At 35.0% G+C, this 22,038-nt stretch overlaps 1 protein-coding gene across 2 annotated transcripts in view; it reads left to right on the top strand.

Annotated features, from left to right (window-relative positions):
• Window positions 1–755: 755 nt before the first annotated feature.
• LOC125663764 (uncharacterized) overlaps window positions 756–22,038 on the top strand; it is a 36,324-nt gene continuing 15,041 nt past the window's right edge. Inside the window, exons 1-6 of one of the 2 annotated variants that reach the window (XM_048896114.2) lie at window positions 756–1,151; window positions 8,363–8,485; window positions 11,169–11,280; window positions 16,532–16,654; window positions 17,223–17,349; window positions 18,988–19,161. In XM_048896114.2, coding sequence (XP_048752071.2) covers window positions 987–1,151; window positions 8,363–8,485; window positions 11,169–11,280; window positions 16,532–16,654; window positions 17,223–17,349; window positions 18,988–19,161 — 824 coding nt within the window. In that variant the 5' untranslated portion in view covers window positions 756–986. The remainder of the gene's footprint in view (window positions 1,152–8,362; window positions 8,486–11,168; window positions 11,281–16,531; window positions 16,655–17,222; window positions 17,350–18,987; window positions 19,162–22,038) is intronic. The other variant, XR_007365642.2, reaches the window with a different exon arrangement.

Consider the following 22,038-nt stretch of genomic DNA (forward strand, 5'->3'; position numbering starts at 1 on the left):
CTATGTGGACCCCCCCCCCCCCCCCCCCGGCTTCATATAGGGATATATCGAATCGGTATGTGAACGAAAATGTAAGTAAATCTTGTAAGTAAATCTTATTTAGAGTCGGCACTTTATACAATACAAACAAATTATGAAAAGTAAATATTGTAAAAAAGATAAAAACGTGTAATATTTTTGAGTCCCAATTTAAAATGCGTAAACGTATAAATACATGTATATTATCGATGACATATCTAGTGAAACCTTTTCTTTGCGTTTTAAAACTTCAATGTATAAACTTAAATATATCATATAAATATGTTTGTTTTTACAGAAATGAAAAAAATATACAATTTAGAAGAAGAGGATTTAAATACGTTTAGTGTAATGTTTAATTTCATCATATCAATTGGTTATAACTCTAAAATCAGATCATTACATTATTTGGTATCTGCACCCCTGTCGTTTTATTTATAAATTTATTTGCTCCACAGTAGTTAACAACTGTAAGTTTAGAATTGTTAAAATAAAAAAAATAAAAAAAAACTCACTTTGCATATTTATATATATATATATATATATATATATATATATATATATATATATTTTTTTTTTACAGAAAATGTTAAGATTGAATATACTAAGTCAAAAAAGTTTGGTTAATGCATCTTCATATTTTAGAAAATATATTGATCTACAATCAGGAAAATCAGGACATTATATTGCTTATCAGGATAGTATTCCCCTTTTCTTTGCTGATACACGAAACATTTATCGTATGCTTTAATAGCCATAAACTGGTCGTCATGAAAGTGAAACTAATTTAAGGACTTCAAATATTGTGCTGTCGTGTTTATATGCAAGATTTTGCAGCATTCTCAAATAGATTTTAAGAGATGTATTGCGCATAGTTGCGTGTTGGAAGCATACAACTAATCCACTGCCCTATGATGTGTAAGGACATTCAACGTCACGGGTTCCGTTCGTAGAAACAAGAGGAAAATATGGCAGGTCAAACAACTCGAGAATTTATAAGTGTTCTTATTCCCAGGACAAGGGATTCAAGAATTTTACTCGTAAATCTAGACGAAAAAGGATTATGGATGCCAACAGCCCTTCGTTGTGATGGAGAAACATTTCAAACTGTTGCTAATAAACTTGTATTGGAGGTATTTCATCATATTATGACATGCTAGTTAGTTAATAAGATTAATGTTTTCTGTTGTCAGTCAGTTTTAATTATTGTTGAATGGTTTTATTACAGCTCTGCTTGTCTTAAATTGCATATGACTATTGTAGGGCTGGGATGATGCGAGTTTCATCTGTGTAAACATCTCAATACATCAGCCTTGATATAGGACAAATATTTTCATATATCGTAACATGTCTCTTCCTTTCAACAATGGTCATTTTAATGTGATTTTCTTCACATATGAGACATTATTTTTACAGTCAAGTTTGTTTACACATTGATTTTGAACAATTTATAATCTAGTATTTAATATGATTATAAGGACATTAAATTTAGTTCTGGATCATTGCCAGTTTTGAATCACTTTCTAAACATGCTAAATGATTGAAAGAAATTTATTAATTATGTCTCCCATTCCTAGAAGGGAGACATATTGCTTTAGTGTGAATTCTTCTTCCACTTCTTCCACTTCTCATACAAAGTTTGTCCAGGCCATAACTTTTTTGCCTTTGGACATAGGCCATTGATTTAACTTCGTAACTCTGGGTGCCAGTTCTCCGGGAGAAAAACTTGGTAATTTCATCAAACAGAAATCTGAGTATGAGTTATCCTGGAAATTTTTTTTCTCGTTTCTGTCATAGAAATCTGCATACGAGTTCTCCTCGACAACAAATTTTGTCATAAGAGTTTAAAGTTTTTTTTTCCAGGAAAACTTTTGTACCCAGATTTTTTTGACAGAAATGGCAAAGTTTTTCTTCAGGAGAACTCGTACCTAGTGCTGGGTTACCTGGTATTGCGACCCAAAAATTGTATTGATGTCGCACACGCTATTGGTGTCAATTTTGGTAACGTCAAAATGACGTTAAAAACGCAACGTCATAACATCGATATATTATAATTTACGTTATAAGAAGTTTTGATGGGAAAAAAATTGATATGACAGGGGTATGACAGTTGAAGCGAACGCAGCATAAAACGAATTAGCTGTTTTTCCTGAGACATTATATTTAGGTAAATTATAATGGCTAAACTAAACTTGCGACTCAATCAGAATTAATCTATATTTCCTCTGTGATCTTCATAACTTTTCTGTTTTAAACCAACAGGAATATACCATCACAATATTTTAAAAGAAAAGTCCATAATGAACTCATCAAAATGTTTTCGTTCATCTTGTGATTTTCAGGAATTTGTCGTGCAGTAATTGTAAATTAATCTGAAATGATTACAATAAAAAGGAATAGTTAGAATTATGTAATTTGGTACATATGTATGCACGATTTAAAACTAGCAAGTCACCCGCGGTTACACCGAGATATTATTTCTATATACAATTTCTGATAATTTAGAAAAATAAAATATTGAATATAAGCATGCTACGAGGATTTGGGTATGAATTAATTCTTACATGCATGCATGCAGACTAACTGAAATTTACTATCCATAATTCAGTGCTTGCCTCTAATACTATACATGATGGGTTTTTACATATATATGTGTGTAAACATCACTGAAGTGAACACAAACGCTTACACTGTAAAATTATGAGATGCATACATGCATATATCCTCCAAAATCACAATTTCGTTCTGCATTTCGTTTTTGAATACATGCATAGCATTGAATAAACAGACACAATTACAGATATTTTTCTGGTTAACCTTGAATTCTAAAGGATTGTTTGGCAATGCAGGCACGTAGAAAAAAAAGGGGGGGGGGACTTTTTTTGACAATGATCAATATCTGTTATTTCTATATTCAAATGAAGATGTTTTGGGTGACTGCCCCCACCCCCTCTCCCTTCCCTCTATATGTCATTGTAGTATAGTGAATGAGAAGAGTGTTTAATAAAGCTATGATGTGAAGACATGTAGGGAAGGATAAATCCCCACCCTTATTAATTAAAGCCTGGGGGAAATATGAGGCAGTTTTAGCTTATGAGGACCCTACCCTCCCCCCTTATTTTTGGTTTGCATTTCAAGAACTTTATACGAATCTTCTTTGCCCCCCCCCCCTTTTTCGAAAAACGATGCTATGTGCCGGCCCTGTTATAGAGCCAGACTTCCCCCATAGTGAGACTCCCCCCTGGAAGTCTGGCTCTAGAGCCACCCTCCCCCCCCCCCCTCCCCCTCCGCGGAAATCTGACTCTAGAGTGAGCCTTCCCCCTGTGGAAGTCTGAGCCTACGCCACTGGAAGTCTGGCTCTAGAGTGAGCCTTCCCCCTGTAAACCTTTCCCCCAGCAGACTTGCTATAGAATAAACCTTACCCCCAGGGGGAAGACTCACTCTAGAGCCATAACACCCTCTTGAAGTCTCGCTCTGGAGGGACACCCCCGGTTTCATCCCCTCGTATGCAAACTATGAAATTAATTTTAGTTTATCGGACAGGGAATTACTTACCTACCTATACCTACCTACCTCTCTACCTACTTACCTACCTCTCTACCTGAAGTTGAACAAGTTTAAAAGCATAACCAATATTTGTACGCAGATGAGAAGAAACATAAATTCGAAATTTCATCATTTCATTTTTCAAACCTCTAAAACTAACCAAGGCATGGGTATTGTGCGGGTCAAAGTTCAAGGTCTATGGTCAAACAAAATGACTTATTAATTCCAATGTGTTTTATTCACCGTTTTCTTCTCTTGAGTTTGTTGAACGACTTAAGCAAAATCATTTAATGCCCTGCTGAAAAAGGTCTTGGTATCTAAACAATCACTATAAAGTGATAGTAGTTTACCAGGAATAAATGAAGGGGAAAGTCCTGCTATAGGGGGAAGTCTGACTCTACAACTAGTGATAGAGTAGGTCTTCGCATGGGGAAGTCTGGCTCTAGAGTGAGAATTGTCCGGGGGTTCTGCTCTAAATAAATAATGTACAAATGACTGTTGAATTGGGGATGATTTAAAAGTTTCTGTTCAAATTCCATAGTTTAACAAGAACTACCTATATTGTAAGTTAATGCGAATTAAATCTGAACTGCGTTCACACGGAGATTTTAATGCGCATTAATAGTTTACTTCGAATTAAAATTTATGTCGTGATTTAATGCGAACTAAATTTACTTTGCATAATTTATAGCTCCGTGTGAACACAAAGCGAAGCTAATTTGCATTAAATGTACACGCATGCGTAATGGCAAATTTGGATCACATGCATCATACCCGTGGTCAGCTATATATATTAGTGTTAGTTTTGTGCGAAAAATGAATCAAAATGATAATAATCACTAAAAATACCCATGTACAAACAGCATGTAATTGGATAATGTCAGACATAAATATGTGCTCTGCATAGGCATACTGAGTAATACATATGGAAGGAATAGCATTTAAATACGACAAAAATGTTTTAAAATAGTGATAATATGATTTTCTTTTTTACATTTTAACAAATATGCCGCTCATTGTTAAAAATTTTTTTATACCATTTGACGTCATAGTAGACTTATGATACGTATTAGTAATTAACAAGAGATGTTTGTAAAACACTTATGCCCCCCATGGTGCAAAATTGAAAAGGGTTATACACACACACACATCATTTAATTGAGAGTAGTATCATCAATTCAAAATATTGAGCAGACAATATCTTCCTATGTCAAGAGTGGATTGACCATGTGACCTAAAAATCAATAGGGGTCATCAACTCCTGAAGATGTACCAGTGTACCAAGTTTGATGTCTGTCAAGCAAAGGGTTCTCAAGATATTGAACGGACAGTATATTCCTATGTCCAATTTGACCCTTGACTTTTGACCATGTGACCTTAAAATAATTAGTTGTCATCTTCTCCTGAAGATGTACCAGTGTACCAAGTTTGATGTCTGTCAAGCAAAGGGTTCTCAAGATATTGAGCAGACAGTATATTCCTATGTACAGTTTAACCCTTGACCTTTGACCACGCAACCTCAAAATCAATAGGTGTCATCTTCTCCTGAAGATGTACCAGTGTACCTAGTTTAATGTCTGTCAAGCAAAGGGTTCTCAAGATATGGAGCAGACAGTATATTCCAATGTCCAGTTTGACCCTTGACCTTTGACTATGTGATCTGAAAATCAATAGGGGTCGTCTTCTCCTGAAGACGTACCAGTGTACCACGTTTGATGTCTGTCAAGCAAAGGGTTCTCAAGATATTGAACGGACAGTATATTCCTATGTCCAGTTTGACCCTTGACCTTTAAACATGTGATCTCAAAATAAATAGGGGTAATTTTCTCCTGAAGATGTACCAGTGTACCAAGTTTGATGTCTGTCAAGCGAAGGGTTCTCAAAATATTGAACGGACAGTATATTCCTGTCTAGTGTGACCCTTGACCTTTGACCATTTGACCTCAAAATCGATAGTGGTCGTCTTCTCCTGAAGTCGTATCAGTGTACCAAGTTTGATGTCTGTCAAGAAAAGGGTTCTCAAGATACTGAGCAGACAGTATATTCCCATGTCAAGTTTGACCCTTAACCTTTGACCATGTGACCTCAAAATCAATAGGGGTCATCTTCTCTTGAAGATGTACCAGTGTATAAAGTTTGATGTCTGTCAAGCAAAGGGTTCTCGAGATATTGAACGGACAGTATATTCCTATGTCCAGTTTGACCTTTGACCATGTGACCTCAAAATCAATGGGGGTCATCTTCTTCTGAAGATGTACTGGCATACCAAATTTGATGTCTGTCAAGCAAAGGGTTCTCTAGACATTGAATGGTCAGTATATTCCTATGCCCAGTTTGATCCTTGACCTTTGACCATATGACCTCAAAATCAATAGGGGTCATCTACTCCTTAGGATGTACCAGTGTGCCATGTTTGATGTCTTTCAAGCGAAGGATTCTCAAGATATTGAGCAGACATTATATTCCTATGTCCATAGTAGATTAACCCTTGACCTTTTGACCTGAAAAACAATAGGGATCCTCTTCTACTCATAACTAACCCACATATGAAATATCATTATCATCAAGTGAATGGTTCTTAAGATATTGAGCGGACAACACATGGTCTACAGACTGACCGACCGACCGACCGACAGGTGCAAAACAATATGCCCCCTCTTTTTCAAAGGCGGGCATAAAAATTACATCACAACAGTAGTCAGCAATATATATATAGGCCTAGTGTTTTGAACAATGAATTCTGTATCTACACAATATTCATTAAAATATCTATAAAATAATTTTTAATAATATAGTCTATCCTTTAATTTAGAGATGCATATGAATTTAATGCGCATTATTTTACTTCGCATTAAATATTACGGCAGTGTGAACGCTATTCAATTAGAATTAATTTAATGCGCATTATTTTTACTTCGCATCAAATTTAATGCGAAGTAACATTAAATGCGCATTCCTGTGAACGAAGCATTAAATGCAATTAAGACAACAGTGTTTCAGGCCTAAAAAATTCTGTGTTTCTAGTAACATACTGACTTTGACACAGATTGGAAATTTGTGTGCTGACTGCTGACATTATGCGCAAAGAATTCGAATGGTGGGGAGGTGACCTAACTCCAAGTGATGCTTCATTTATTCATGTCAGGGTCATTTAAACGGCCCTAACATGAACAAATGAAGCATGACTTTGACTTAGGTCACCTCCCCACCATTCGATTTATTATCAATTTATTATGAACTTGCTAAATAATCATCCAACTACGTCCTGGAAGGTAGAACCGCAAAATAAAGTTGTAAAAGTTGGACAAATCAGCGAGACTAGCTTGTGCCTCTGACAGTCCCACTTTTCACTATGGAGGTCCGCTCTGAATCTTTCTCACACTTGTCCCATTATAGTGGTGGAGAGAGTCTGAGGAATCTCGGATTAATATTGAGCTGGCGATGGCCATATACCATTTGTTTTGTATAGTTTTTAGCCTCCACATCAGAAAGCAATTTAATAAGTTCATTACAATTGATGTCAAAAACCCCTGAAATTCGGGGGGGGGGGGGGGGGGGGGGCTCAAAAATAGGTCATTCAGGTTTTCGGAAACATAATTTTTTTAGGCCTCATCAAGTTGATGCAGGCAGGCTCATGACCCAATTCACTCCTCAATTTACCGCTATATCTATTTGCTGGTTATTTGAATTAGAAATACATTCAATGGAATCATTTTGATTTGTGGGAGCCAATGCTTGTGGGTAAGCAAATTTTTGCTGGTTCGTTGGGACGTAATTTCATTAGGCAAGATATAACTCTACTGGGTTTAAGAAATGTTCGAGGACACGTAAATTTGTGGGTGAGAGTGACCCACGAAATCCACGAACTTTAATCTCCCATGAACAATGATGATTCCACTCTAATTAAACTGATAATACAAAAATGAAATAAATTTACCCCGTGCGTCTGTATTTGGCATGATTGTTTGATCGGTGGTTGATAGTTGAATTAATCTAGCTATCAGAGCACCGGTGCTGCTGTATCTTAATTTGATGATCACAGTGAGTAATATGATTATATACGCAATTTCTGAGTTACCCAATAGTTATTTCCCTTTGTTGAACTTTTACACATGGTAATTAAGACACAAAATATGTTTTTGTATTTATGCGTTGGGTACAAATGCTTATTGCTGCATTCATTTATTGCCTAAAGTATGATTACCAGACGTCATGCAACCACCCGAATTGCAGTGAAACACAAATTTAGTAAGTTTATGAGTATTTGATGATAAAATAGCTCAATCAAAACTTGATAATCACCATCTTTCTTTGTTTAAAGTATCACTCATGCAGATGAGGAAATAAATGATGATTTCATATTTAATGTAATGGTATCATTCAGACCAATTATTCTTCATATGGTCAGTTTAATGACTGTACTTTTAACAGCTGATGCAAATAAATATTACGCTTTCATAACTTTTATCGTTTAATCTACATTTAAGTATACATCTTGTACCCACCCAATCGTTCAACAGAATACTAGGCATATCTCCATCACAGAAGAGCTGATATCTCAGAAATTCTGTATTATGTTATATTCTTGGAAATATTAACAAATTAGTAATCTACAGCAACCTAAAGTGGCTATGTAAACAGACAAACTTTATTGAAATTGTTCAAAGGATATATGTAGGTCAGTACCATATATGTACATGTAGCTCTTTAGCTGAATTATATTGAAATTTTATGAAGTAACAAATGACTCTTTGTATCATTAAACATATTTTGTGTACCACTTTTGTGTACTTTCTAGGTAACCGGTCAGGATCTGGCACCAAGTAAAGGGGTCATCAAGATGAACTTTTACCACTTCAGCACTACTCCCACTGTTACACACATTATCTTCCTGTCCCAGATGCTAGAGGACTGTGAGATGGTAAACACAGCATTTACAGTAACACACATTAAAGTGTGTGTTGGCTGGTTTCTAGCTGCAATAATGTAGCCCTCTCCGATTTTTAGCTCAACTGAACAGAAAACGCTCAAGTGAGGTATTCTGATCGCCTTTTGTCTGTCGTCTGACCGTAAACTTTTCACATTTTCATCTTCTTCTCCAGAACCACTGGGCCAATTTCAATCAAGTTTAGTTGGGTGAAGGGCTTTCAAGTTTGTTCAAATGAAGGTCCATGTTCCCTTTAAAGTGGAGATAATCACGAAAATGCAAAAGTAGGGTAGGGTCATTTAAAAATCTTCTTAAACTCAAGAACCACAGGGCCAAGAAAGTTAAAATTTACTTGAAAGTTTCCAGACAGTGCCAATTTAAGTTTGTCAAAATCATGGCCCCCGGGGGTAGGATGGGCCACAATAAGGGATCAAAGTTTTACATACAAATTTTAAAAATCTCCTCTTCTCAAGAACCACTGGGCCAGAAAACTTCAACTTTACAGGGCACCTTCCTGACATAGTGCAGATTCAAGTTTGTGAAAATCGTGGCCCCCGGGGGTAGGATGGGGGCCACAATAGGGGATTAAAATTTTACATACAAATTTATAAGGAAAATCCTTAAAAATCTTCTCAAGAACCACTGGGCCAGAAAAGTTTACATTTACATGAAAGCTTCCTGACATAGTGCACATTCAAATTTGTTAAAATCATGGCCCCTGGGGAAAGGGTGGAGCCACAATAGGGGGTCAAAGTTTTACGTGTGAATATATGGGGAAAATCTTCTCAAGAACCACTAAGCCAGAAAAGTTAAATTTACAGGGCAGCTTTTAGACATATTGCAGATTCAAGTTTGTTAAAATAATGGTCCCTGAGGTAGGGTGGGGCCACAATAAGGGATAAATTTTTTTGTGAGTAGTTGTATAGGGAAATCTTTTTCTCAAGAACCACTGGGCAGAAAAGTTCAAATTTACGTGAAAGCTTTCTGACATAAAGTGGATCCACATTTGTGGAATTCATGGTCCCCAGGGGTAGGATGGGGTCACAATAGAGGATCAAAGTGTTATATGCTGGTATGTAGGGAAAATCGTAAAAAAAAAATATCTGTTGCACTATTTAAACTACAATGTACTTAGGGCTTCATATTTTGTATCTACATTTTTTACAAATGATATTTCATGTGATGCAATGGTGTGTGATCTTGTGACATTGACCTGAAAGTTTGACCTACTTTTAATAAAAATCTTACCTATACAATATATCCTGAACTATTTAAGGTAGATCTTGATATATTTTGATATATGGCAAGACCTTTCATTTCATATCATGATCTTTGACCTTGTGACCTTGAACTCAGAGTTTGACATTCTTTTAAGAAAACATAACCTGTTAAATATATTCGGAACTATTTTAGGTAGGGCTTTCATAATTTGTTTATAGATTCTTTATTGCAAGACCTTGTACACAATGGTGTTTGATCTTTTGACCTTGGAGTTTGACCTACTTGTCAAAAATAATCCCTGACCTATTCAATATCTCCTGAACTATTTAAGGTACATCTTCACAAGTGCGAGGTAATGAATCAATAACCCTTGACTTGTGAAGATGTTTAAGGTAGGGTTTTCGTATTTTGTATATGATAGTTACTTTATGGCAAGACCTTATTATTTTGAAAAGCTTGACCTTAGAGTTGGACCTACTTTTTAAATCTTTGACCTAGTCAATATCTTCTGAACTATTTAAGGTAAAGTTTTTTAGACTTTGTATATAGATTTTTTATGGCAAGACCTTGATATACTTCATTGTTTGATCTTGTGACCTTGACCTGGAAGTTTTACGTACTTTTATTAAAATTCTGACCTATTTGATATCTCCTTAACTATGTAAGATAGAACTTTCATATTCTGTATATTGATTTCTTAAGACAAGGTCTTCATATCATACCATGATCTATGACCTTGTGACCTAGCTTGGTCTTATCCAGAACAGGAAGATCATGTTAGTCATATTGGTGCTGAGGCATCTCTGTGTTATGTGAATTCAAATACATTTATGTTGTGATCCTTTGGGGCTAGGTTGGGACTGCAATATGGGGTCAAAATTTTTCATGGAATTTTTATAAAGATTGATAAAAAATCTTTTAAAGATCACAACAGCTGAACAATGGCAGGGCCAAGGTGACTTAGGTGAGCAATGTGGCCCATGGGCCTCTTGCTTGTATCTTGAGGTATATTTTGTGTACCATTTTTGTGTATTGCTAGGTAACCAGGCAGGATTTGGTACCAAGTAAAGGAATCATCCCCCCCCCCACTCCTCCAATAAAAAGTTGAAAAGGGCTACAATATTGTAGCTAGCTGGTTTCTTTAATGAATTTTTCTCACAAGTCAAAATCAGAACAACAAAAATGATTTATGGTGAACAAGATGACTATCTTTTCAGAGTAATGTTCATTCTCAAAAAAAAAAAAAAAAATGAGATAATTTTAAATGGATACAAATAAAGGACTTCTGGTTTGAAATAAAATCCAGTTATTGAATAACCTACAAATGTTTTGTTGTACCGTCGTGATGAAATGCTAAACTGTGAACACAGATTGTGTGAAAATATTGGAATATAAGTTATGGGTATTACTCTAGTTTGAAATGATATGATAATGTTTGTGTATTTATTCTCTGAAGTGTTCTGATGACGCCACCTGGTGTAACGTGGAGGAGATGGAACAGCAGATTGATTCAGATCCAGGTCTTCTGGGACTGGAACCAATTCATCTGGCTAAGCACCTAAATAACGGTAACAACCTCAAATCATCTGGCTAAGCACCTAAATAACGTTAACAACCTCAAATCACATGGCTAAGTACCTAAATAATGGCAACAACCTCATTTCATCTGGCTAAGCACCTAAATAACGGTAACAACCTCAAATCATCTGGCTGAGCACCTAAATAACGGTAACAACCTCAAATCACATGGCTAAGCACCTAAATAATGGCAACAACCTCATTTCATCTGGCTAAGCACCTAAATAACGGTAACAACCTCAAATCATCTGGCTGAGCACCTAAATAATGGTAACAACCTCAAATCATCTGGCTAAGCACCTAAATAACGGTAACAACCTCAAATCATCTGGCTAAGCACCTAAACAACGGTAACAACCTCAAATCACCTGGCTAAGCACCTAAATAATGGCAACAACCTCAATTCATTTGACTAAGCACCTAAATAACGGTAACAACCTCAAATCATTTGGCTAAGCACCTAAATAACAGTAACAACCTCAAATCATCTGGCTAAGCACCTAAATGACGGTAACAACCTCAAATTGTCTGGCTAAGCACCTAAATGATGCTAACAACCTTAAATCGTCTGGCTAAGCACCTAAATAATGGCAACAACCTCAAATCATCTGGCTAAGCACCTAAGTAACGGTAACAACCTCAAATCATCTGGCTAAGCACCTAAATAACGGTAACAACCTCAAATCGTCTGGCTAAGCACCTAAATGACGGTAACAACCTTAAATCGTCTGACTAAGCACCTAAATAACGGTAACAACCTCAAACCACCTAAATAAAGGTAACCTCAATTCATCTGGCTAAGCACCTCAAATCGGTTGAAAAACTCAATTTTTAGCCAATGCCCACAAAATCTACCCAGGGATTTTTTTTTTACCATTGATCTTCAATAAGGTGAAAAAGCGATATTTGATTGAAATTGGAAAATCGCTTAAAGGGACTGGTTCACGATTTTTGATAAAAATATTTTTCATTTTTGATGTTAAACATTAAAAATATAACTCATATAATGTTGACAGCCAAAATTTTGACCTTCTGAATGCCAGAATAAAAGCAAAATTTTAGCCCTAAATTTGTGTTATGTAAACAAAGACTCGAGTCTTTTTATGTAAACAAACAAACATGTGAAATATTGATTTTGTAATATAATGCATCTTAATTTTGCATAGCCACAAATTTTAACTTTTAGATGACACATTTTACCCCAAAAATGCTTGAAATGTGAAAGGTATAATAAACTTAGATCGATATCCATTTCTTTTGAAAATTTTGTAAACAATAGCATACCGCAATCTTTGTTTACAAAACAAATAATAAACTCTCTAAAATGAGCTTCTGTGATAATATATAACCTTAATTTTCATATGAAATATTTCAAACACAATAGACAGTAGATTTTGATCATCAAAAGTGAAAAACAAAATTTTGGGAAAAATCGTGAATCAGTCCCTTTAAAAATTAATTTTATATCTACTGATTTAAGCTTCAATTTCCAGTTTATGATGGTAAAGAAAGATGTAAATGTTCAAGTAAAATCATGATTGAGACATTGTCCAAGTCAGATTTTATCAAAGGAAATTAATTTCGACCTCCAGTTTAAGTGTTGGCTGAAGATAACAGTTTTTTCCTCATCTGAATTATCCATCAGAACTGTAATCATCAACATTTTTAATACTTTCGTTTTCTCTATCACTCTCTGAAATCGAAGTTAAACTCTTGGAATTTGTTTCCATTGAAAGACTTGTGTTACTGTCATGACCGTGTTCAATCTCAGATACAGTCTCTGGTTGAGTTTTCACCTGGTCACATGACCGTGTTCAATCTCAGATCCAGTCTCTTGTTGAGTTGCCACCAGATCATATGACCGTGTTCAATCTCAGTTCCAGTCTCTTGTTGAGTTGCCACCTGGTCAACTTGTCAGTGGACATGTATTTCTCACTTGAAGATCTAAAGTTTTGAAATATAAAAAATAGGCATCTTGCTTTTACTATCCTCTAATATAACTTTATGACAATATTTTAAGTGACATTTTTTGTCACACTGACAGATTTATAGAATACCAATCCTGAACTTAATAGCAATAAAGCAACGAATATACACAAAAGCCCGAAATGTCCCAAGTGATGAATTCTTAATAGAAAACAAACAACTTATTCACACAAAGTCTTTTGGAGAGTGTACATTTAATTTGGCTGTATCAAGTTTGTGGAATGACCTTCCACAACATATTAATGTTGCCAAAAGCATTAACATTTTTTAAAAAAACTGTTAAAAACCTTCATTTTTAAAATTGCTTTCCCTGATTTTTAAGCCTCTTACACAGTACAAGTTTTTTTTTCAATGACTGCGCGTTAATGCAAATTTCTAAATTTTCTTAATGTCTTATTTCGTTGATTTCTAATACTTTGCATAGTGCTCAACATTAAAAAAGACTAAAAAAAACTTTTAACTATTGATCTTAATTATAGTGTTCTATTTTGCTAATTTTACAGATATAAGATCTTATGCCATTTTATTTCATTTAATTGTGTTTTATTGTTTAATTCCTCTTCTTACCCTTGTAAAGCGTCTTGAAGTAATTTGTTTTATATAATGCGCTATATAAATTCTGTTATCATTATAATTTTTATTATCATCTATTGGGAATTTTTAGTTGTCATTTTAGGGAAAATACCTGTTTTTCAGCATGGGAATAGGGCCGAATTTCGGCCCTCCGCAGACCCTAAAAAAATCCCTGCTACCTTTTTCAAGATCAGTCTCATTTAATTTGTCAATTAAGAGATAATAGTGTTGAGTTTAAAGAATATGATCAGCTTTTCTAATATCAGTACTTGTTATATGAGATGTTGTAGAATATGATCAGCTATTCTAATATCAGTACTTGTTATATGAGGTGTTGTAGAATATGATCAGCTATTCTGATATCAGTACCTGTTATATGAGATGTTGTGTCATGGCTGTGAAGTTTTTGCCTTTGAAATCAAAGTGTGCAATAACTATATATTATATAGAAATACATGAATGGGCAGAGCGAGTAGTTACATGGTGTACTTTTGCTGTGTAAATGAATTATTGAATGTTGTGTAAATCTCTCCAAAGTAAAATTTAATTTATAAAAACCCTAGATTCACTGACAATATCTGTCTTGAAATGACAAAATTGCAGCATTTTACAAGTTTCTGATGCTGAGCATGGGGAATTTACATCATATATACTTTTTATTAACAGTGGAGGACTTTGTTATCATGTGTGTGGTGAAATTGAAATGAACCACAACTTTGGTGAAATTGATTGAATGATAGTCTGAAGATGACAAAACACTAATTTTCATCTTCAAACTAAAACATGGCCCTTGCGTGCTCTAACAAATTTGGTCTCAGTACGTCCAACTTAATTAGTCAATGTCCAAGATGTCTGGAATATCATTTAAATCAACTTCACGAAAGTTGTGATTCATTTCAGCTTCATCACATATTTGTGTTAGCATAAAGGCCTCCTCGGTTGATAAAATGGTGCTATCATGTTTACAAATCCCCCACATTCATGGTCAGGAACGCGCACTCATCTTCACTGTAAAGTTCAGGTAACTGAAACAAGAAAAAGTAGCGTGATCACCTGTTGAAAAGTAAAATTTGTCATAGGGGGTAATAAAAATCACGCAATAACCACTGATCACATGTCAAAAATTGTGTTTTTTGATTGGCTGTAAATGATTATTTAGTAAGTTATTAGATACGTACAGTCCCTGAAACGTTCTACTTTCCCATTTGAATGGTGAGTCCATGGTGAACGAATGCAGAGCGAACAGTTGGTGAACGCTAAACGGTGAGCGAATGCAGAACGCGAAGTGAACGGTGAACGTAAGATGAACGATTTATTCCGAATATCTCAGATCCTACTTATATCATACAGGTATGAAAGGAGGAATTTGTATGAAAGTAGTGTTTCGATCCGATATTTCATTTAAAATTTCGACTGTACTATGATATCAGATATACATGTATAAAAATGATAACATTTTAATCGTAATTTTATTTCTTGAAGCAATATCAGATTAATTTATTTAGAACATATTTCTTGCAATTTTGAACATGCCATTGTTTTCTGGCATTGTGGTATTTACCTCAATTTTAAACCTAAAGAGAATTATTTGCATATTATGCATTCATTTTTGAGAGACAAAAATATCATAAACACCACTATTGTGATGTGTCAATTGTCCAATTTTAACACCTTCTGTAAGAAGTCAAAACTGTTGTTAATTTCAATACCTGGATTAGCTAACCTCAATCTAATTAAAATTAGATCTTCCATCCACTCCCCAGTTTTCGATATGTCACAATGTATCGAAAACTGGGGAGCGGATGGAAGATCTAGTTTTAATTAGATTGAGCTAACCTCTATTGTGACCAGTAAGAGAAAAACCTTGGAATTTGCATGAAGTATACAAGTGTTTTACAGGTCAGTCTTTGCATTATCCAGACAGTTCCAATAAACAATTTTAATGAAAATATTTTTATTGAAAAACGAAATGTGATCAAACAAGTGCAACAATACAAATTATTCCTTCTTTAAATCCTCAGTCCAATTGTGTAATTGGAGCAAGAACGACTCAAGTTTAAGGTTTTCTTCGATATTTTTTCAAGAAAAGTCCTGGACTGGTGTGTAAAAAGGTTGAGTACCAGATACTTTTTATGAGTCTCAATATACATTGACAAGTCCTCAAGTTCAGAGCTGTATGAACACAGCACATGTCAGTGTAATCTGATTAATCAAGTTTGATTAATATTGATGAATCGATTTCCCAATTATGTAAACCATACACAATTTACTTTCCTTATCTGAAATTCCACAGCAAAATCTATTCAAATCAAAATTAATTATTACTTTTGGGATCTGATGGAATTTTTTTTAGTGTTTTGTGTGCATCTACTGGTGTTAGTTGCATTCTCATTAAGTGTGACTTTGAAAGGTATGTCCACTATTGTTTATAGCTGCAGTATGTCTACTGGAGTCACAGGTGCAATCAACTGTGGCATGAGCAAATCTTATTGTATTCAAAATAACTTTAAACTAATCAAAATTAAAAAGGAAAATGAATTTCATCTCATTACATGTCAAGTAGAATTTTGTTTATAACCGTTTTTTCTGTAACTGTATCTAATCTAATGTAAAAACCAAGTTCACTTTACCAGATGTACATGGATGTAACACATGTGACATATCTTAAACTTATTTTGTCAGCCTCCTTGACGATGAATGTGCTGAGTGAAATTGGAGTGGACTACATTGACACAGATAAGGATGACTCATCTCAGCTTTCTGCTCAAGAAGCTGTGGTCAGGTCAGCCAAAATGGGCCGGAAAGGTCAGTACACACTGGCATAATATTAATCACTGGATGAATCCTAACAAAATTACTCACAATTTCAATCATTGGATAAACCCCAACAAAACTACATACAAGGTCAATCATTGGATAAACCCCAACAAAACTACTCACAAGGTCAATCATTGGATAAATGTTAGCAAAATTACACATAAGATTAATTATTGGATGAATCCTTAAAAAAAGTACACACAAGATTAACCATTGGATAAATCCCAACAAAATTATATACAAGACCAACAATTGGATAAATCCCAACAAAATTATATACAAGACCAACCATTGGATAAATCCCAACAAAATTACACACATAAGATTGATTATTGGAAGAATCCTAACAAAATCACACAAGATCAGCCGTCATTGGATATATCCTAAAAAAATATATATATTCACAAAATGCCCATTAAATTATGATTTTTTTTTACTTACACTGCACATGTACATGCATTACTGTATTTTCATATAGCTGATAGATTTGCTTATTTATTTGATTAGCCAGTCAAATGGATTAGATAATCAATCAATCAATGATATTTTTTGGTAGAACAAGAACTTCTGCATTGTGAGTTTATGGACTGGTGCTTGCCCTGTTCAATGATGAACAAAAGTGTGTTTAAGGAATACATTGTACACAAAGGGGCAAAGGAGGACCAAGTAGAATGCCTGTTTAGGTAAATCGTAATGAATATTCACATATGTAAATAACACTAATTATAGATATGCTCATGCTGCGAATCCTGTAGTGGAGGAAAAGAATACTTGTATTTTTGTTGTTAATGATTTGTTTGTCCTTCATCAGTGTGCTTCCGTTAAGTGAAGTACATGTGTATGTGGTGACTAATGAGGAAACAATGTTCCGTTTTATACTTCCCTATTATGACCAGCTAAGCTACTCATGGTTTCTCTTCCAATGAACTTGACCTTTTACATCAGAAATATGAAAACAGGAAACCAGACCCACAAATATGAAAATGGTATAAGAATGTGGCTCAAATCTTTCACACAATGATCCCCAATACCCTCAGTGTTTTTTGTCCTTTCAATGTCACAAAACTCATTAGAACCTCGGGGTATCATTCATAGCACCCATACAAGTGTCCTTGAAAGTAGATACAGGATACTGCCAAAATTTTGTACACAGTTAAAGCTGTATGATCCGGTGTTCACCTTTTATTTTTTTTAGCTCACCTGAGCTGAAAGCTCAAGTCAACTTTTCTGACCACCTGTTGTCCGTCATGATTGTCCGTCCATCCATCTGTCTGTCCGTCTATAAACTTTTTACATTTTCAACCTCATCTCCAGAACCATTGGGCCAATTTAAACCAAACTTGACAAAAAGCATCCTTGGGTGAAGGGCTTTTAAGTTTGTTCAAATGAAGGACCATTTAAAAAATTTCATCTCAAGAACCACTAGGCCAGAAGAGCTGAAATTTACATGAAATCTTCCTTACATAGTGCAGATTCAAGTTTGTTAAAATCATGGTTCCCGGGGGTAGGGTGGGTCCACAATAGGGGATCAAAGTTTTACATACAATTTTATAGGGAAAATCTTCTTCACAAGAACCACTTGGCCAGAAAAGTTTACATTTACATGAAAGATTCATGACATAGTGCAGATTCAATTTTGTTAAAATTCATGGCCTTCAGGGGTAGGATGGGGCCACAATAGGTGATAAAAGTTTTACATAGGAATATATAGGGGAAATCATTAAAAGTCTTCTTCTGAAGAATCGCTGGGCCAGAAAAATTTACATGTACATGAAAGCTTCCTGACATAGTGCAGATTCAAGTTTGTTAAAATCATGGCCCCAGAGGAAAGGATGGGGCCACAATAGGGGATTGGTAAACTGGTACACGGTAAGGATTAAATGAACCTTATTGATTTTGGGTTCACATGATCAAAGGTCAAAATGGACATAGTAATAATATTTCTCCTCTTTATTTTAAGAATTGCTTATTGACACCAAACCTGGTATACTGGTACAGCTTAAGGAGTAGATTGCCCATATTGTTTTTGTGGTCATATGGTCAATCCACTCTGCACATAGGAAGATATTGTCTGCTTTTAAATATCTTGAATTGTCTTGGCACTACTATCATTTAAATGATGCATGTGTATAAACCTTTTCAATTTTGCACCATGGGGGCATACATGTTTCTGAAACATTTCTTGTGTTTTGGTTTGTATTTTTTCTGACAGTGAGCAATCAGGTTTTCAGTATTAGATATTGTATGATGGACTGATGGTACACAGAGAGAAAAAACCTGCACTACAATGGCATTATATATTTCAAACTTTCCATTTCCAGGTCTTTTGACTTGCACAAGAAGAAAATTTTACATTTCAAAGATGTACTGGTTGGCCTGGCAGCCCTGGAACCCTCCACACAACATGGTGGTATGCCAGCAGAAATGAGATGTCGATATATTTTCAGGTTTTATGATCAGAATTTGGATGGCTATCTTCAGTTTGATGAATTTAAGTAAGTTATCAGAAAGTTTTGCAAAGCTAGTTTGAAGCTAAAATGACACCCTAATCATAATCTTAAATATTTTCCAAATTTTGTTAGCTAACATTCCTCAAATATGCCATATGCAGGATAGAATTTGGAACCTTTTAAAGAAACCTATCAAAAACTAAATTTATCTGAAAAGCATTTGAGAATGTTAGATTGCATTAGAGGATGATTTTTATTTCCAAATGTGCTCTGATGAACCATAACTTTGTAACAAAAACACATTAATCATACTTGAGACAAAGGTTGCTTATGCCCTAAAGTTTCAAGTTTGTCATGGATCAAAAAAGTTCATTAGCTCTAGTTCAAGGTCACTGGAAGAAAAAGTTGTTTCAAGTTTCAGGTGATAACTATGTCCATAAGATATTTATTATACCCCCCGCAACAAGTTGTAGGGTATACTGGAATCGGGTTGTCCGTCTGTCTGTCCATCCGTCTGTAGACGCAATGGTTTCCGGGCTCTAAAGCATTATCCTTTCCACCTACCGTCACCATATCATATATATGGACTACCCATGGGATGAAGATGTTCCCTATCGATTTTGGGGTCAAAAGGTCAAAGGTCAAGCGCACTGGACATCGAAGTAGCAATATGGTTTCCGGGCTCTAAAGCGTTATCCTTTCCACCTACAGTCACCATATCATACATATGGACTACCCATGGGATGAAGATGTTCCCTATCGATTTTGGGGTCAAAAGGTCAAAGGTCACGCGCACTGGACATCGAAGTAGCAATATGGTTTCCATTTAAATTCTTTAACGGCTTTTTTCATCGCATGGAGATGCTGTGTTCCTAGATACCTTTTGGATCATAATACTGAAGTTTTACCTATTACCAACACCCTTTGGGAGATTGGGGTAAGCGGGGGGTATTCTTAGTGAGCATTGCTCACAGTACTTCTTGTTGATTATGTCCTAAGCTTGTTTACTCAAATTTAAGGTCACTGAGACAAAAAGTTGAGAGATTTCCTGTCTCGACTACACATGTATCTTTGTAACAAAGGAACATAAGATGCTCATGATTGACACAAGCTCAATGTGTTAATGTAGCTTTTGAATTTATGACATTTCAAATCTGCTCCAGTTTGGTGGAGTCCATTGGAGAGTTTAAGTTTTGTAAGAACAGGTCTAGTTAAACTACAGTGGAGCCTCGTTAATCCGGACACTTTGGTTCCCAGCAAAATCGTCCGGATAAATGAAGCGTCCAGATAATTGAATCGCATATTTTCTATCTTTACATAAGTAACCAATATGTGCCTACTTTATTGATGCATAGTGAATTAAACACATTCTATCATTGGATTTGACCATTTGCATTAGTAAATAAATTATGATAATGTTAACATTTACATGTATTTCAAAGCACTAAAATTTAATGTACGTGTTCAGTGTATTTGCCTGTGCTTACATTTTACATACATATGATCCCTACAAATAAATATACAAAAATGTGTACCGTATGCACTAAAACAAATAATGAAGCACTTTATGTAACTATAAGTAAATAAATCATTAGTAACTAACATAATCATTTACACTTCAAACATTTCATCACACTTTTACTTCTTAAAGAGGCCGGTAATTTCCATCTGTCACGATTCACTGGTTCGGTGGTCTGTTAATACAATCTTCATCGTCTAAAGTTGATATAAGAATTTCGTGATTATCATGTCAGTTGACAACAATCTTTAACCAAAATTCAGTCTGCCAGAGTTTATATTTCTTATTCTATAATTATCCAAAACAATATCGGGAGAACAAAATCATTTAAGCTCGTAATATCAAGACCTACTACTGCTTTGATCTAGTCACGCGCACCTATTATTTTCATGATGCGATAATAACGGAACAAAACTCGGGTGAAACTAGCATTACAGGTACATACAGAATTTAATTGTCATTTTCCTTAAAATGGTAATTTTCTCACTTCTACCCAGAGTTTAAAAATTCAAAGCAATAAAACTCTACAACATCGTAACAAGAAACAATCGTACACAGGTACATTCTACATGAGTGACATTCTGAACGTTAAAAACTTACTACATATACATGTGCATGAACATACATGCATATTTCACGCCAATCAACAGTATAAAATCCAGAATGTAGAAGTATAATCTACACTCTTTAGATTTGAATAAGCCAATATCAATTTACGAATCAGTACAACTGATATGTGTAGCAGTTAAAAAAAAATTATCATTACGGTATGTTTAATTTATTAATACTATTAGGGTATTGATCAAGACTATAAAATAATATGCTACAGATTTATTTACAAAATTCAACACTACACGCAATAAAGATCTTATGTGCGAAAATTGGCAATACAATGTCTCGATCGGCACGTCACGGCTATCTTACGGACTTATCATCACACACCACCTAATTGGAGGGAGGTGTTGACAGGGTACAGGTAATCGCTTCAATTAGACAGTTTGGCTTGTTTTCTTTATAATTTACGCCATGCTAAAATTGTCCGACACAGACCTTCCCTAAAAAAAATTACCGTCCGGATTAACGCTACAATTTTCAATGCATTATAACGTTTTGTAGTAAAAAGCGACCGTCCGCCGGATCCGGAACGCGAATTTCCAGATTAATGATGCAAAATAATCATAAATCGTCCGGAAGGTGAAGCGTCCGGATTAATGGTGTCCGGATTACCGAGGCTCCACTGTATATCTAGATAATAAAAGCAGAATTGTTTGATTTTATATTAACTCATGTAGTTGTATCCAGGTTATTGAAATGAAGGGTATTTGCTTTGTGATATTCATGAATACCTGCATCATTTCAACTCTTTGGGACTGATTTTCACCTATTTGATTTTCTTTTATATA

Source organism: Ostrea edulis, chromosome 1 (genome assembly GCF_947568905.1).
Source record: "Ostrea edulis chromosome 1, xbOstEdul1.1, whole genome shotgun sequence".
Classification (NCBI taxonomy): Eukaryota; Metazoa; Mollusca; class Bivalvia; order Ostreida; family Ostreidae; genus Ostrea; species Ostrea edulis.